Below are 17,392 nucleotides of genomic sequence, written 5' to 3'. Positions count from 1 at the left end.
CTTTTCATCCGGCTGGTTTTCAGAGTCTCCACTGGCTGCGATAATTACAGGGCCCGGGGCTGCACTTTGAGCTCACTGCGCTCGTGTAGGCTCTTGAGAAAATGCCGCGCGTCTGATTCTCACGACACACATATAAAGAATTCACGGACAGCACACTGCACGTACGCACGCACGCCACGCGCGAACGCGCGCGCCTGAGCCAGCGGAACCAGTCGGCACAGCTGCTTGGGGACATTCCTGTCGCGTCCCCAAACAACTTCAATCCACACAGGCGAACGACGTGAGCTGGTTTGAAGGCATCCCCCCCCCCCCCACACACACACACACACACAAACACACACCCAGTTCGACCAGTACGACTTGAGAGACTGTGGAGCGCGGTTCCTCCTGCCAGACCTCACTGAAACTTCCTGTCCGTGAACACAACGCGGAGAGAGAGAGAGAGAGCGAGAGAGAGAGAGAGAGAGAGAGAGAGAGAGAGAGACGGGCGCAGGACCCCGCAGTCTGTGTGTCGGTCACCGGAGAGGATGGGAGTCTGACTGGATCCACAACGGCACGGGAACACCATGGCGGTGGACGGTAGGCGGCTTCCTGCGGGTTACATTTTCTTAGATAGAACATACATGTAATGTAAACTTCAACTTCTAGCACGCACTGGTCGCTAGTCTGCTCGTGAGAGCGGCCGTGTGTCGGTGCTGACAGGACGCCTGCTATAGGCTGCTATGCAGTAACTGCACGAGAAAGTCCAAATGGCTACATGTGAAGTCAGACCAGTACATGACGACCAGTACAGTACCTCACACTGGAGGACATGAGAACTCTTTCAGCTTTATGAAGCAGGGTGTTCTGATGGTGGTCAGTGACTTGGTGCTGAAACGGACAGCCCACCAGTTATGACCAGTATGGCCAGTCCGGTGGTGTGACTAATTGATGTGGTCGGTTTTTGCATCTAAGTTAGTCTTAATTGGTCACCCACTGTGTGACAAATTCTGGTAAATAGTATTACAGCCGCTGTGTGTTGTTGCTCTCTGTTGAATCTACAGAGCAGACTCATAGCTGGTGACATATATGTGCACAGGCCAGACACTTCACAGCATGCAAAGTAAGATTTTTGTTCATGAAAGAGTTTTTTTTCTATCCAACGCTGGCAATTAATATGTGTGCTAGTTAATGAGGACTTTGTGTTCGCTCACAGACTGCAAAACTAAAGGAAGGAAAAAACTCAGTCTGATAAGTGGTTTTAATTAAATGTCTTGAATCCGGGGAAGGGGCACATTTACTGCCGCTGCCTGGGGGAGTACAACACTGTGGAGGAGAGTTCATAAGCACAAAGCGTTAGAGTTCCACCTCAAAGAAACAAAAATGGCAGACGGAGTTTTATTCATAATATTCTGATGCTGCCTTGATGATTGCAGGACTTGCTCCGCTCTGTGGGAGATGTTGAGTGACAGGAAGGAGAGGCGCGAAGCTATAGAAAACCAAAAGATACTCTTTCATCTCCTCAAAACCGAGCACCAAACAGTCTCTCTCGTTATGTCCTATTTTCAAAGTCTCTTCTCAATTTAAGATATTGGAAATGCACATTAACACACACACGCACACGCACACACACACACACACACACACACACACACACACACACACACACACACACACACACAGCACACATCACACAGCCCACAGCACAGCTGCACAGATACCTTCAAACAGGGTGAGAAACATGTTCAAATCTGGCACATGAATCAGTAATGACCTGTGGCTCTCTGCCAAGATATGTGTCAATAACGGTGTGTTTGCTGTAGTTACACACTTTCTTTAATTACTGGATGTTGCAAAGCCACCTGCTGTTGAGTGGGTTTGGATGCCTGCCTGCAGGCCTCGTCGTTAGTGATCAGAATGTGTCCTCACAGGCACAACGTCATCGTGTTACCTGAACTCGGACTTCTGTGAATTACCCATGAACTTGTATAGGCTCAGGTGACTTTGAGCATGACCTCATAGCTGCTCAGTTTCAATAGCGCAGGTGCAGCAGGTACTTTCATAATGAGATCATCGCTTAATGACAGGATGTTCAGGTGGGTTTGACTTGCGAGTCACGCAGTGTTGAGGGAGTGTTTTTGCAGAGCATGTCATGTGTTGTTTTTTACATTGTAAGTGGTTACAAGCAGATCCGGCAATCTAATCATTCGGCCCCCTGCTTTTAACTCTATAGCGGCATCCAGTTTCAGTTTCTGCAGGCCAGCTGTGGAGTACAGGGCTCTGCCGGAGGACTTCAAGCACCAGCTGAGTCGACGGCCTGGTGGGAACCTAACCTGGCATGACGGACGTGGGCAGAAAACCGCGGGAGGAAGGACAGTGAAGCTGCTGCAGCAGCCGGGCACAGAGGGCCTGCAGGTAGTGAGCACATCCATGACCTCAGCATGTCCACGAGCACAACAGATGCTGTGTGATGCCCCTCTGGCTTTATTTATTCTCCATGGTGAAGGAGATATCTTTATTTCTTAAGCGTGAATGGCAATATTGATTAAAATGTGTATTTTTGTTAAGAAGCCATTGCTAGTAGACTGAGTTGTGATTAGAACTTTCCCCACGTTCTTCTGTGTTGTGATTACAAATGATGAGCTGACGTACAGATTGGTGAGGTTACAGCAAGCTGCTGTGTGTTGTAACAGTTTGGTTATTAACCACAACCACACACTTTTATGATCAACTGAAAACATATGCCCAATAGTTTCAGTATCAGCACCCCTCTTCTTTCTTCAAAATTACTGCTTTGGCTTCAAATCAACAGAAATCCTGACTCGGATTGATCCGAAATAATTCTTTCAAATGTAATTGAAAATCATAATTGTTCATATTAACTGTAGTGATTGCATCTGTTGGGAGTTTTTCCTGATCGGATGTGAGGTTCTGGGACAGGGATGTCTATGTGTACAGATTGTAAAGCGCTCTGAGACAAATTTGTAATAAGTGAAAATGGGCTATACAAATAAACTGAATTGAATTGAATCATAAGGAGTAAGAGGCCATTCAATCAGCCCCACTGCATTCCTACATAAAGTATTGCAGACCTATAACAAATATCATGCTGACTATACCATTATTATATATACAATATGTATATGATTACACATAGAAATGATTCTGTTAAGTAACCTTACTTTCAGAAACAAAACGTCTGGTCTGGCAAATGTGGCCGGTCGGCACACGTTGTTGCAAATGGCCACTTTCTTCTGAGAAAAATGGAAGTCGCTCTCCCCCCAGCGGGTTGGTGGGCTCAAACTTCCTTTTAGTACAGTTCGGCTTTAAATAGCGCCGATCCTCCAACACTCACACTGTGCCGCAGCAGCTCTGTTGACTGAGAACAGGAAGAAACATAATTGCACGTAATACCAAATACTTGATGGTACACAGTCTGCGATTGTTGTTGCACGGTGTGCAGAGCCTTTAAAAACATGAATTAAAATAAATCTCTTCGCGTAAAACGTCGTCAGACCAACTTCCACGAGCCCTTCTGTTTGAATCAAATCTTTTAATTGATATCCCTTTCGTTATCTGACAACAGCTCTGTCTGCTCGCTGTGATGAGGGACGATCGGGGCTTTAAACTGTCCCCGTTTAAAGCCCCGTGTCTTTGTTTTCACCACGTGAAAGAGTCTTTAAAAGGCGGCAATGAGCTGAAGCCAAAAGCTGCCAACATAGAACTGGACTTGGCTGATAACAGCGTTGTACACAATGCATTGTTTGTTTGCTTCAATACTCTTGGATGCACATAGTGGTTGGTTTATTTTTGTTTTGGGGCACATAAACTTAATCAATGTTGTGTGTTTGGAAGACGTGCTCCACTGAAACATGTGAAAAGTACTTTCACTTCTATCAATTGGTTCTATTGTCTCTTTTTCTCCGTGTTGTATTCTCATCTGCTCGGCAGCCACAGACTCCTCACTGATGTCCTGCACATGTTGGTTTGAGAGAAGAAAAAGCTGTACACACTCATTATAGTCTCTCTCAACAACACAGTAGAACAAAAATAATAACCGGTAGCCATTTTTCAAGCAAGAATGCCAAACAATCTTTAATTGCAGTTTCTAAATAATGAGGAGTTGCTATTTTTATTTCTGTTATTGTTCAGACAAAAACAAGCAAGAAGCTTATTACATTTGGCTTAAGGAAACTGTGATGGCCATTTTTTACGATTGTCTTGACATTTTACTGATCAGACAATTCATCACTCAATTGACAAATGAATCTGAGAGATTGGTTCATAATGAAAATAATTAACAGGGGAAAAGGCTGTTTGGGTTTTTGGAGACAATACAGCAATCTGAATGCTGTTTGTTTGAGATGCTCAAAACAGTTAATTTGTGTTATGAATTGAGGAAAATGTTTGTTTTCTATAAAAAGTGTGAAACATTTCAATGACATTCAAATGACTCTTGAAGTTATTGAAGTACCGGTCCTTTGTGTGATAGTTCGGAATACTTGCATCCTTACATGGGTCCAATTCAGAAGTGAAAATATTCACGTATTGCTCCACAAATAGCAACAACGCAGCACTCTGAGTGAGAAAGTGAGAAACGGTCTCCTCACAACCAGAGTGAAAGGAAACATGGTGCTCTTAAAGTGTAGAGCAGGACGTATAAAGATAAAAGCAAACATTTAAGAGAAGTTTCCATGATCGCGGTGGGTTGGAGGTTTTTCAAGAGGCAGACAAATATCGACTCAGACTCGCTGCTCTGAATGTGTTTTTCTTTCTTGGGTACATTTCTCTTCATTAGCTCCGTGTACTGGAACAACAATAGATCCTTTTCTGGAAGTCAACATGTAATTAAGTGACGATGGTACAAAACATTTCTTTCATCCACACTCCCAAAAATACTCAAAACACAAACTCAAAAACCCATCTAGTGCAACAGTTAGCTCTACATCACATTACCTCATCTTAGATCATTGAATAAAGCAACTTAAATGCCAGTAGCCACACATACATATACATCATTATATCTTGATCTACATATGTCCTAAAGAGGAGAGGTTATTGTTCATGGCTCTGGGTGTTTCATTCAATCATATCATGGATACTGAGATTATGGACACTATTTATTACAATGTAAAATGCACAACACTGAAACATAAGCTTCAGAAGATGAATAATGAAATGACAATTCAAATCAAATGGGCTTGTATTTGAAGAGTCTATTGTCGCTGGAACATGCTCTCTACACATTCCTCTTCATCAGATAGTCGTCTAACAAGTTAAGCAGACCTCCAGCTCGAGTCTTCGGCCCGCCTTTTTTTCTTCTTTCTTTCTTCTTTTCTTGCATGTAAGAAAATCTTGAGTGTGAGAAATGCTGAACCTGCAGATTTGTTCAAACTGATTGACTGATCAAAGGCCCAGTTTGATTGGCTCTCTATAGTTCGACATATTGTAAGATTAAAGAGCCGTATCCCACGATCACACGTGGCCTGCATGCTCCTCTGGCTGTGCTGTTGCTGTTTCAGGAGCTGCTGCTGCCTGTTAGCTAATCTTCCAGAAGTTCATGTCTCCGCAGGGTTTGATCTGCATGTACATGTGGTGGCAACGGCCCCCTTGTGCTTTAATGAGTTTCGAACCTGTGCTTGATCTTATCGAGGGCTGACCCGGTCACTTCCTCATGTGCAGGCTCATCACCTGTTTACTCTCCAAATGTGGCGTCAATCTTCTCATCTCCCTCTCAGCAAGACAGCGTATTTCCCAAAATATTAGAATATTCTTCTAATACATCTACGTACGTCTTCCTGTCTGTCTGCAGTACCGCTCCAGTGACAATTATGGAATATATCACACAAGTCCAACACAGCCCAGCCTGATCCGCCCCGTCGTGCTCTGGTCACAACAAGATGTCTGTAAATGGCTGAAGAAACACTGTCCGCACAACTACCTGACCTACGTGGAGGCGTTCTCCCAGCACGCCATCACAGGTCACGCTGCTAAGATGCTCAGCAGACACACACATGGAAGGTGGATTCGGAAGGATCACGAAATAAAAGCAACTTGTATTTTTGCTCGCCCCTTCTAGGCCGTGCGTTGTTGCGTCTGAACGGAGAGAAGCTGGAGAGGATGGGACTAGTGCAAGAAACTCTCCGGCAGGAGTTGCTGCAACAGGTGCTGCAGCTTCAGGTGCAGGAGGAGGGACGCAACTTGCAGCTGCTCAGCAGAGGTGAGGGTGTGTGTTTTGACTTTTTACCACTCAAACCTCAACTTTAAAGGAATAGTGTGACAGTTAATATATACCACAAAGAGGTGTACGTATAATGTATAGAAATATGAAATCTCAGTGCTGGTAGGTGGTATTTGTTGCCTTTTTGTTTTCAGTCTTTGTGCTAAAAGCTGCAGCTTCATATCAACAATACAGACATGAGTGCATGGTATCAATCTTCGTTTCCCAAAATGTGTAACTTTTGCTTTCAATGTTTGGAATGATCCTAAAAAGTATTAATCTTTCTGTCACTCACAGGTTCCTATGGAAGAATATCGTAGCCAGATTGCTGGAAGAATTGGATGCTGTCGAACTCTGGGATATTTACCCAAATGAACTCTGTGGGATGGAGCCGTCCAACGAGCAGCGATGTACGAGTTGTGTTGTCGAGTGGAAGTTGGCAGCTTTTTATTCTGCACAAGGAACTGACGCAATCTTTGCGGACTGTCAATGAACTGTGATGGAAAAGCACCGAGACAATCTGCTTCTGTAAATGTTTTGCTCTATTAACTATTTCTCTCTTACTCTCTCTCTCTGTAAAACTTTTTAATGTCAAAAAGTAAATAAAAAATACACATGTACATCAACATATGAATGCTTTTAGTGCAGGTGCCTACCTAAATGCCAGGAACGTGTTCGTTGCCCTAGCAAAGGCAGTTGTGAGGAAGCACGTGATGATAAACTACATTACCCACAATCCCCCAGCAAGGATAAGAAGGAAACTAGCCGATGTCGCCGGCTCCGAGGTCGCAGGATCCCCATGGAAACGGAGTGCAGGAGAATAATGTCGTCCCGTTCGGACAGGTACACGATGGTGTCCGTGTTTTCTGCATATGTTTGAAATCTCTGTACCGAAATTACTCCCGTGGTTTTCATTTGTCTTGAGTCGGCAGCAGCGTCGTGGACCGGTCATGTGACGCTAACCACACTGACTCCCCTCAAAACAGCAAAAGCATGCAATATGTTTCGTATCTAATGTTGATATTATTACACGGAAACCTATATATGTTAGTATTGATTCATTGTTCAATGTGGTGACGTGTTGGAGGGTGTAGTAGACCCATCAAATAAAACATGAAGCTCTTCAGGAGTCGGCGAGCTATGTGACGTCAGACGTCGGTCACGCTCACTCATAGAAGAGTGTCCCAGAATATCCCTAAAATATACCTCAATAAACCTTTAAGTATATTTAATTTCGATGAAAGATAGAATTCGTGTCCATATATATATTTCTATTTTTACATGAATTCAAAAAAATAATCTTTATGTAAAAAAGCGTCACCCTTTCAACCTTGTGCTATTTTATTTCCCCATCTGTGTTGCTGCAAATAGGCAGTGGAAGTACTTTAAGTAAATCTTTGCACTTACTTTAATTTACAAAAGTAAAAGTCGCAATACTATATGCCATAAAATAAATTGTAAACAAAAGCCCCACATTTTAAATCTGACTTGTGTAAAAGTACATAAGTGATTTAAAATGAACATACAATATTATAAGTACTCCTGCCATTGTGATGTTATAACATTGGATCTAAATGTGATTACTTTTACTTTTTGTTCATTTTTTCCACTTAATATATTAATATAATTTGGAATGAAGGACTTGTAATGAGGTATTGCTCCTTTCTCCTCAAGTATACTCGATACTTCTTTTTCTCATTCTGTTTCTCCATACTGTAATTTTACAGTTATTCCTGTCTCGTGTGTGCATGTGACATCTATCTGTCGTGGAGGAGGGAACTCTTCTTTGTTGCTCTTCCTGGCGCTTTTGGCCTTATTTGCGCATTAAAGAGCTCTAAGAACAGATGGCGTTGTACATTATATAAATTGTATAACCACGTGAGGGAAATAGGCCGTATAAATTAATTAGCTTATTTGGCCTGACTAGAAGAAAACAATTAACTCTCTCAAACAAAGTAAGGACATGTTTTTAAAGCTGCCTTTCAGACACCTTAAGGCCTTTGCCTTTAGGATATGTAAAGGCACATCTTGTTAGTGCTGAAATGAATAGTCAATGCTTTGAGGAGTCATAATATGAGGATCTTTTTCAGTTTTATATAATTGTAAACTGAATATTTTGAGTTTTTAACTGACAAAACAAGATCTCTGAATACTTTGAAATGTGTTGCATGAGCCCAAACTACTCGTCTTGTAACGGCAAGTGTAGTGTGGCTGTGACGGAGGTTAACTGAGAGGAAGGCTCAGCAGAAGACGGACGTCCCCGTCCTGCGTGTGTTTACCAGTGTCTCTATTAATACCAGCCAAGCAGCCCATTGCTGCCAGTGTTACAGTGATCCTCTTAGTGTCTGACACACACACACACACACCAAGAGAAAAAGGACACATGTACAGCAGCACTGAGATATTGTTCAGGTGATTGTTGAGTCTCCATATAGATACAGGCGAGCTGGAGGGTAGCAGGTTGTTGTCTGAAGCAGATATGGCTCAGCTCGACTTCACAGGAGCCCGAATCTCCGGCCGTTGGTCCTTGGGGTCCGGCTGCAGGTGAGATCTGACTGTCTGCGTTGTTGTGTTCTCGCAGCGCCGGCAGGATGCGAGTTCTCCCCCTCACAACGCTCACAAAGACCATAAATAAAGTATCTAAGAAGGGGTTTGTTGAGAGGTCGGAGAGAGCGCTGGATCTCGGTTAGTTAGCAGGCGTTGTGGTGTGTCTTGTTTGTGCTGTAAAAATACTACATTACAAGTCCAAGTTCTGTATCAGTATTATTAGGGGAAATGTAAGTAAGTACCCAATGCAGAGAAATAGCCATGTGGGTGTATCCAGTATATCTCCTGTAATGAGACCTCACAGTATATGTGCGAGTATGTTTCTGCCTAATCAAACTGATTCAGCTTTATTTTGTCCTGTTTGTATCTTTTTCAAATTGAGATCAAAGCTCGACATGCCCCGTGTTATCTAATAGCTGTGTGCAATTGCACAACAACAAAAAAACACATTTGAAAAAAGAAAAGCTTTTTCTGTAGCTGTTAACATCTCAAGGTCTTCATCAACGGCTGGAATCTGCCCAGCACGCCAGGTATGCTGAGGAAGCTCTGATGAAGACTGAGGTATGGTTAAAGCCCTTAAGTGGACCTTGAGTTTTGTCAAAGTCAGTCACACTAAATGACTGACCTTTCTGTAGCCTCGTGTGTGTGTGTGTGTGTGTGTGTGTGTTCAGGCTGTAACTTGCCCGGCTGTTTGCTGTCTTGCAGTGGGAGTGGGGAGGACTCGTTGGACCGGCTCCTGCCTCCTGCAGGGGCCCCTCGCAGGAAGAGCTCTACCTCACTGAGTACAACCGAGCCTCCTCTGCTCCGCACAGGCACGCGCACCATCTACACCGCCGGCCGACCTCCCTGGTACGACGAGCACGGAGCGCAGTCCAAAGAGGCCTTTGTCATCGGTACGACGCTCACTGATGAGCTTCCCGACCGTTTTCCTCTTCCCACACCTTGGTGCCAAGTTGTGGCTTTGAGCCTTTTTTTCCTTTTCTGTCTTCTTATTATCCCCATAAACACTTTACTGGTATCACACGTGCGTACCGCCAGACAACATTACACACACTCTGAAAAACACACATAATGGGCCATTGACATGCTGTGTGGATCTGCAGGGTTGTGTGGGGGTAGCGCCTCAGGGAAGACCACCGTGGCCAAAAAGATCATTGAGGCTCTGGATGTGCCGTGGGTCGTGCTGTTGTCTATGGACTCTTTCTACAAGGTGAGAGAGCCGTGCATTTGACGATTTCTTTGTCATATTTTATTTGTCTCTTGCTAAATTATCTGTGGTTTCATTGTGGGAAGAAATTATTTCGTAATTTTATACAAATTAAAATTCCCATTCAGTCATAACACCTGAAAGCAATAAGTACCGCTCGGCTGTCACGGTTTTAAATTAATAATCTGTTTTGCTTGCACTGTAGATTACAGCCTCATTTACATATTTTGTACATAAAGGCCAAGGAAAAGCTTTGTACGCGTATCTAGAAATTCAATACACTTAAGCACGCCTTTAATCACTTCTATGTCATTTAACAGCCATTCTTCTTAAAATGGAGACAAACGGCACGTGGTACTTTCACTTAGGAAAGCGCTTAATTATGAATGTTAATTTTGATTACGATATAATACTATTCCTTCAGCACACACTTGAAAGGGGAACAGCTTGCCACACTATTATTTTCTTTATGCTGCATCGATCTCTATAACAGGACAGTCTTCGTTTAACTTCAACTTCATTGTTCTTAAAGGGAACTGAGCACTGACTTTTACATAAAACATAATTAATGAATTAAAATATAGTACAAATACATCTAAAGAAGAACCCTAGATACAGACACATCTGTCCGTTATGAAAATCCACCACTGTTATCGTGTAAACTGATCATCAGCGGATTCCTCCAGAGCATTTCACACTTTGATGGCATGAGAAATGGGAATTCATGCACATTTAATGACCACGATGAAACTTCTCACAACGCAAAGGTTGTGAGGGAAAGCAGGGACCTTCATAGTTATCAACGTTCGGTGAAAAGATATTTCTCCTTTTTTCCTTTTTAAGGAATAATTTGACATCTGGGGAAATGTGCGTAGGCTACTTGCTTTCTGGGTCAGATGAGGAGATCGATACCAGTCCGGGCATCGTTATTCTCATTTAACTCGGCCACACGTTGGATAAGAGTGATGAGCTATTCCTTTTTAAATGCATTATCAGCAAAACATCCCGGGAAGCGGTAAGATTGAATCTGCTATGTTTCCCAGGTTTTATCCTCGGAGGAGCAGACTTTGGCAGCGAGTCACGATTACAACTTTGATCACCCGGGAGCTTTTGACTTTGAGCTGCTGGTTGCCACCATGCGAAAGCTGAAGCAGGGCAAGAGTGTGAAGATCCCGGTGTACGATTTCACCTCACACAGGCGACAGAAGGACTGGGTGAGTGGAAAACGACTTAAACTGTTGAAAGATTAAACACGTCTCCTGTAACTTCCCAAAGTAGAACACAGCAACGCAGCGTTCTGCTTTTCCGTGGATTGATTTGTTCAAAATGCTGAAAAATATATTGTTAATTAAATAAAATATTGCTATTTTTTTTCAAAGTATTTCCCAAAATGACATCCTGCAGACTACAGAATAAAAGGGAAAAAAATCTGAACTGACTGTACGTGTAGCGGCTTTTAACCCTTGTGTTGCCTTCGGGTCAATTTGACCCGATTCAATGTTTCACCCTCCTGTCGCCTTCGGGTCAATATGACCCGATTCAATGTTTAACCCTCCTGTTACCTTTATATTTACTAACATATTTTACCCTTGAGGTCAATATGACCCCAGCTATTAAAATCTCCAGAAAATTATTAGAATTAATATTGTTTTCCAAGTTTAAGTGTGAGGTACTTTATGTTTGTTTGTTGACTCCCGAAAGAACACCGACATTAAACATTGAATCGGGTCAAGTTGACCCGAAGGCGACAGGAGGGTTAAATATTGAATCGGGTCAAAATGACCCGAAGGCAACACAAGGGTTAAGAGTTTTGGTTTTCTCTCCGCTTTGTGCAGAAAAATGTGTATGGTGCCAGTGTAATAATATTTGAAGGAATTATGTCTTTTGCCGACAAAGAGCTTCTTCAGGTGAGGAAATGTTTTGTCTTTCTTTCTTTTGGTCAAATTCCTGAGTGTAGTGAAAGCCATGGGCTACACCAGGTATTGTTGTTTGAGCAGCTGCTTTGGCAGAATGGAATCTTATTGAAGTGTTCGGGGGGTCGTTGGTTCAATCTTCCCGCCTGCAGCTCCTGGATATGAAAATCTTTGTGGACACTGACTCCGACATTCGGCTGGTCCGCCGGCTGCGCAGGGACATCACAGAGCGCGGGCGGGACATTGAAGGCGTCATTAAACAGTACAACAAGTTTGTGAAGCCGGCCTTTGAAATGTACATCGAGCCGACCATGAGGCTGGCTGATATTGTCGTGCCGAGAGGTGAGACTCTCCTGAAATAACAAACGGTCGAACTATTCGACACATTGTTGATATTCAGAGAACAGACCAACGTCTTCTTGTCATTCCTTCTGAGGTGGCGGCAACATGGTGGCCATTGATCTGATCGTCCAGCATGTCCACAGCCAGCTGGAGGAGGTGAGCAGCTCTGATTACTTGAGAGGCTGGCGCCACCATGAGTCAGAACGCTAGAACAACACTAACATGCCTCAAGCTCACATTATATCTCTCACTTCACAAAGTCTGTTGTTGTTTTGTATTCTTCTTGCTCAAATCTCATGGAAATACCCCAACAAATGTATGTACCTGAGCCATAGGTCTTTAACAAACACGTGGGTTTGATCGATCTTTTTAGAATAATATGAATTCTACGTCATCCTTCTGAAAATATATTCATTGTTAGCAAGAGGCAAACTTAAGAATTAAACATCCAATAAGGAATTTGTTAGCATCTGAGCTTATGAAAACTGGTCCTTTTTATACCGACTTTGACCTGGAGCCCCACTGTAGCACCGGGTGACTTATTGCTTCTATTCTTTATTCCTTTAGAGACATTCTCTCCCTTGCTGCTGTAAATACTCATGAGCACCAAATCGGCAGCAGAAAAATACTCCCGGACAAATTAACAATTTACAAGTGTTTGAATATTGACATAATCAGCAGAAATGAAGGGCTCCGGGCCTGTGGACGTTTTCTCACGATTGTTTTCTCTTTGCTTCTCTTCATGCAGCGTGAGCTCAGTGTAAGGTACGCGCATGTCTTGACTTCCGGCTCGTCATTGGAGATGTTGAGTCGCTGTCGTGTCCAGACTGAACCTTCACGCTCTGCCTCTAGTGACTCGGTCTTAGTAATTACTCTCTGCCGTCTTGAGTGCAGCAGAATAACGCAGTGAAACCTTTTGATCTGAACCGCCTCTCCCCGGTCTCAGGGCGCTCCTGGCCTCGGCTCAGCAGACGCAGCCGCTGCCCCAGACGCTCAGCGTGCTGGAGAGCACGCCGCAGGTCAAAGGCCTGCACACCATCATCAGGTGCCGCACCGCACTCAGTGAATACTACTTTGAGACGGCTCATGGATCAGGAGTTTTAATACCTATGTGTGTTTTGTCACGCAGGAATAAAGGAACCAGTCGAGATGAGTTCATCTTCTACTCAAAGAGATTAATGCGGCTCCTCATAGAACACGCCCTGACGTTTCTACCGTCTCAGGTGGGTGGACTGCAAAATAAATATTAAAGGGGCATTAATCAATATGTTTATGTTAACAATGGACGACTTGTATGTGAAAGAGGTTGCTCGTTAGTCGTAATGATGACTCTGCAGTTCCCCATTGTTTTGGTTTACAGCCCCGCTGAACAGTTTCTGTCTCGGCTCACTCCCACCGCTCTAATCGCTGTCATTTAACTTATTATCTTCCTGGCAGCCGTCAGTTTTAGTTTCTGAAGTGTTTCTGCCAAAATAGTTTTGCAGAGACATGAAACTTGTTTGAGATAATTATAATAATCACACTCTGGCTGTTATTTAAATGATTGGGTTCTCACAGTCTTTGTCGCACGGTAATGAAGCTGTATATAGCGATTTTCAAAGCTCCAAAACAATCCGTCAAAAGGGAACTTGTTTTTTTTGTTTTTTTACATTTTATATTAAGTTTTCCACTCAGTGTTGTCTCCCAACAACGTGGCAGACAAATGGTATGTGTGACTGAATGAACCCTGTGATGTCGTGTCTGAACCAGAATTTAAGTCTTTGCAAGTTTTATTCGTTTAGATGTATTAACATAAAACAAATCAGAAATGTCAGACATAAACATAAAGAAATGGCAAAATGATACATATATACATATTATATGTATATATGTGTATATATATTATACAGACATATACATACACACACATACATACATACACATATATACATATACATACACAAACATACATACATACATACATACACATATATACATATTATATGTGTATATATATTATACATACACATACATACATACACACACATATATATATATTCATATACATACATACACATACATACATATACATACACAAACATACATACATACATACACATATATACATATTATATGTATATATGTGTATGTATATTATACATACACATACATACATACACACACATATATATATACATACACACACATACATACATACACATACATAAATACACACATACTGAACATACATGCATACATACATACATACACATACACACATACATACATATACATCCAAAGACAAAAATAAAAAAACTGCACCTCTTTATTATCTTTTACTTGTACAGTTGTATTCACCACCCTGCATCTATATTTGCATTTCCCTGAACACACAAATCCGGCCCCTGAGTATTTGACCCCTCCTCTAATTTGTAATAAAAGCCATCATATTTTTCCGTGCTTGGTCAGTTTGGCTTGAACTGTTCTTTACCTTGGCAATCATATTTTCAAAAGCAGCCGTCTCCGTCATGAGTTTGAGCCGGTCTGTGGGCGTGGCCATATGTGGGCTCTTCCAGTCTCTGCAAGTTGAATTTAATACCATTTTGACATAAACCAAAACCACTGGATCAAGCTATCGTATACAAAAAATTTAATTGGCTAAAAAAGTCTCCAGTTAACACGGTCACTAAGTAAACCAATGACTGCGAGCTACTCAACGTATGGACGACCACTGGACAGATCCAAAATGCTCTTGTTTGTATTGCCCATTTTACAACTCTATAACCTCTGAGTCTGTATGTCATGGTATTTAACGTTCTGTACATGCCATGTACAATCATCTAGTGACTGTCATTTCTCCATGGTGTCGCATTACACTCGGTTTCACCTATATATCTGACCATTAATATTGGGCCCTTAATGTATTCTCCTCACTCTCTGAACGCACACAGATCTGAATAGTCAACTCTTTTAGGTTGCATTCCCCATCTTTGTGTGTTATTGCCCTTCTGCATGCTCACACTTATGTCCTCCATTGTTTGCAAACTATAAAAGAGTCTATACGAAAACATGAATAGATACCGATTGAATCTTTTCAATAGATTCCATCTACGGGAGTCTTGTCTTTGTGTAATGAGATGATATTTATTCTCTACCTTCCAACAGTCGTGTGTCGTCCAGACTCCACAGGGCCACGTGTACGAAGGCCGCAGCTACAAGGGCAAAGGGGTGAGTGATGCTCCGGTTCGCCACGGTCTTGTTAGCGTCTAGTCGGGGGTGTCCGCGGGGGTTCCTGTCATCACACTTGCTCCACTGCCTCGTCTCCGCAGATCACCGGCGTGTCCGTCCTGCGGGCGGGAGAGACCATGGAGCCCGCCCTCAGGGCCGTGTGCAAGGACGTCCGCATCGGCAAGATCCTCATCCAGACCAACCTGGACTCGGGCGAACCAGAGGTAGAAACCTTTTGGCCATTTTGCACCAAATCTCCTTCACATCACGTTTTTTAAATCAAGATTATACATTTTTACGCAATAAGATGGTGTCATCAAACAATAGATTGATGTTAATTGAAATGTTTTGAATGTTTTTCTTCTCTCGTTCTTCGACATGATGTGTGTCTCCGTGGTAACTACCCGTCCTGCTTTTGTAACCATGGTAACCTGTCTCCTCCTCTCTGGCCTCGCCAGTTGCATTACCTGCGTCTGCCCAAAGACATCAGCGAGGATCATGTCATCCTAATGGACAGCACCGTCTCCACCGGCGCGGCTGCCATGATGGCAGTGCGAGTCCTATTGGTGGGTGGATATTAACGTCATTATTCTTCAGTCAGACGACAAGAGGGTCTCCTCTTCATCGGTCACATGTCTTATTGCTCATCGTTGTGGTTATTGATGGGAAATTAATGTTTGTCCTGATGAGATTAGCTTAGCATTTCCTCTGCAAAGAGAAATGCCAGCAATGTGCTTCACTTTCCACTTGGAAAAAAGTGTGTGTGTGTGTGTAGGATCACGAGGTGCAGGAGGAAAGGATTGCGTTGGTGTCTCTGCTGATGGCGGAGCTCGGGGTGCACTCAGTGGCCTACGCCTTCCCGAAGGTCAAAATCATCACTACCGCTGTGGACAAGAGTCTGGATGATTTTCTACATGTAATTTCTGGTATCGGTAAGCCATCACATGCACACTCTCACTCTTTCTGTAGCCGTACTGTTAAATCAGAAGGCATGTATCCAACATTTGCTCCACTATGAAACTTATTACAACATTAGGAGTCTCTCAGGCTATGAAGAACTGTAATTTGAATTAAAGGTGACGTGAAAAATCTATAACTTCTATTCCATAAGATGTTATCAGCACACACACACACACACACATAACTCTGTCTCAAGTGTGCATGGTTTTAGTTTCAGAATCAAAAAAATGTCCACGGCCTTTGCTTTAGATAAAAGATAATAAACGTTTGTGTTTCGAGTTGACAGATTTCTTTTAATGTCCCAGCAGATTCTAATTTTATACTTGTGTCGCTTCAGATTTGAAGCGAGCACTGCTCTCAATCAGCACCGAGACTAAACAGCCCGATGTGCATATCGGATACATCAGTCTGTTGTGTGCCAACATAAATAGTCACACACAATTGCATAATTGAACCATACTTGTAAACATTAAGATGAACATTCAATGTATTGTGTCAAACCAATTTATTGAAGTGAGGGAATCGATCACAATTTCATCCTTTTAGAAAAGCGTCACTGAGCTCTTATCTCGACATCCTCCAACAGTTGCAGCCATTTAGTTTGAATGTGTCTTCATGCTGCTTCTTCATCATGTTCTTCAGCCTCTAACGTGCCGATGAACAGCAGCTCTGAGCCCACTGTGGTGTGTTTTCAGGTGACTTCGGGGACCGGTACTTTGGGACGGACGCGTCCGACAGCTGGAGGGACGAGGACCACGAGCAGCAGTCGCACTGACACACAGATCTGTGATCCACTGTGAAAGGAAATACAAACACTTGAAAACTCCCGTTATCGTGCATACTCTCCTTCAGGCATATCACCAGCAAAAAAAACAATTGTTATATTCACTTTTTGTTCACATGAACTTTTGTACAACGAGTGAGTGTTGGCCAACTTGGATGCCGAAGGGAAAGAGGGATATTTTTGCTCTATTTCCAACTCGGTGTTCATCATTTTCATACAGAAGGTGAAACAGT

The 17,392-nt window shown here is 42.8% G+C and overlaps 2 protein-coding genes across 6 annotated transcripts; both read left to right on the top strand.

Moving 5' to 3' along the window:
* Positions 1-488: 488 nt before the first annotated feature.
* Positions 489-6,823, top strand: samd10a (sterile alpha motif domain containing 10a). 2 transcript variants are annotated; one of them, XM_056422986.1, is made up of 5 exons: positions 489-579; positions 2,213-2,394; positions 5,792-5,960; positions 6,059-6,199; positions 6,497-6,823. In XM_056422986.1, exons 1-5 carry the CDS (start codon positions 567-569, stop codon positions 6,517-6,519), a joined length of 528 nt encoding a protein of 175 aa, XP_056278961.1. In that variant the 5' UTR covers positions 489-566; the 3' UTR covers positions 6,520-6,823. The 2 variants fall into 2 exon arrangements, with proteins under 2 accessions (XP_056278961.1, XP_056278959.1); XM_056422984.1 differs by having other exon boundaries at positions 6,059-6,205.
* Positions 6,824-6,935: 112 nt separating this feature from the next.
* uckl1a (uridine-cytidine kinase 1-like 1a) lies at positions 6,936-17,202 on the top strand. Of its 4 annotated transcripts, none has more exons than XM_056422982.1 (16): positions 6,936-7,042; positions 9,452-9,639; positions 9,850-9,956; positions 10,997-11,167; positions 11,789-11,860; positions 12,019-12,208; positions 12,303-12,364; positions 12,544-12,558; positions 12,957-12,973; positions 13,155-13,253; positions 13,338-13,431; positions 15,353-15,415; positions 15,517-15,639; positions 15,874-15,981; positions 16,191-16,347; positions 17,071-17,202. In XM_056422982.1, the coding sequence occupies exons 1-16, from the start codon at positions 6,999-7,001 to the stop codon at positions 17,148-17,150; spliced, it is 1,590 nt and encodes a 529-aa protein (XP_056278957.1). In that variant the 5' UTR covers positions 6,936-6,998; the 3' UTR covers positions 17,151-17,202. The 4 variants fall into 4 exon arrangements, with proteins under 4 accessions (XP_056278957.1, XP_056278958.1, XP_056278955.1 ...); XM_056422980.1 differs by lacking the exon at positions 6,936-7,042 and adding an exon at positions 7,923-8,743; XM_056422983.1 differs by lacking the exons at positions 6,936-7,042; positions 11,789-11,860 and adding an exon at positions 7,920-8,743.
* Positions 17,203-17,392: the final 190 nt, after the last annotated feature.

This window comes from Pseudoliparis swirei, chromosome 9 (assembly GCF_029220125.1).
Source record: "Pseudoliparis swirei isolate HS2019 ecotype Mariana Trench chromosome 9, NWPU_hadal_v1, whole genome shotgun sequence".
In the NCBI taxonomy this organism is placed as follows: domain Eukaryota; kingdom Metazoa; phylum Chordata; class Actinopteri; order Perciformes; family Liparidae; genus Pseudoliparis; species Pseudoliparis swirei.
The sequence above is the reverse complement of the archived record's forward strand: the minus strand, read 5'-3'. Positions and strand labels throughout refer to the sequence as shown.

Excerpts from the sequence above, each read along its gene's own strand:
- samd10a (XM_056422984.1), top strand. Across the intron at positions 5,961-6,058 it reads CTCCCAGCACGCCATCACAG|GCCGTGCGTTGTTGCGTCTG; the intron begins GTCACGCTGCTA and ends CGCCCCTTCTAG. Across the intron at positions 6,206-6,496 it reads GCTGCTCAGCAGAGGTGAGG|GTTCCTATGGAAGAATATCG; the intron begins GTGTGTGTTTTG and ends TGTCACTCACAG.
- uckl1a (XM_056422980.1), top strand. The coding sequence starts at position 8,679 with ATGGCTCAGCTCGACTTCACAGGAGCCCGAATCTCCGGCCGTTGGTCC. Across the intron at positions 9,957-10,996 it reads CTATGGACTCTTTCTACAAG|GTTTTATCCTCGGAGGAGCA; the intron begins GTGAGAGAGCCG and ends TATGTTTCCCAG. Across the intron at positions 15,416-15,516 it reads GCAGCTACAAGGGCAAAGGG|ATCACCGGCGTGTCCGTCCT; the intron begins GTGAGTGATGCT and ends TCGTCTCCGCAG.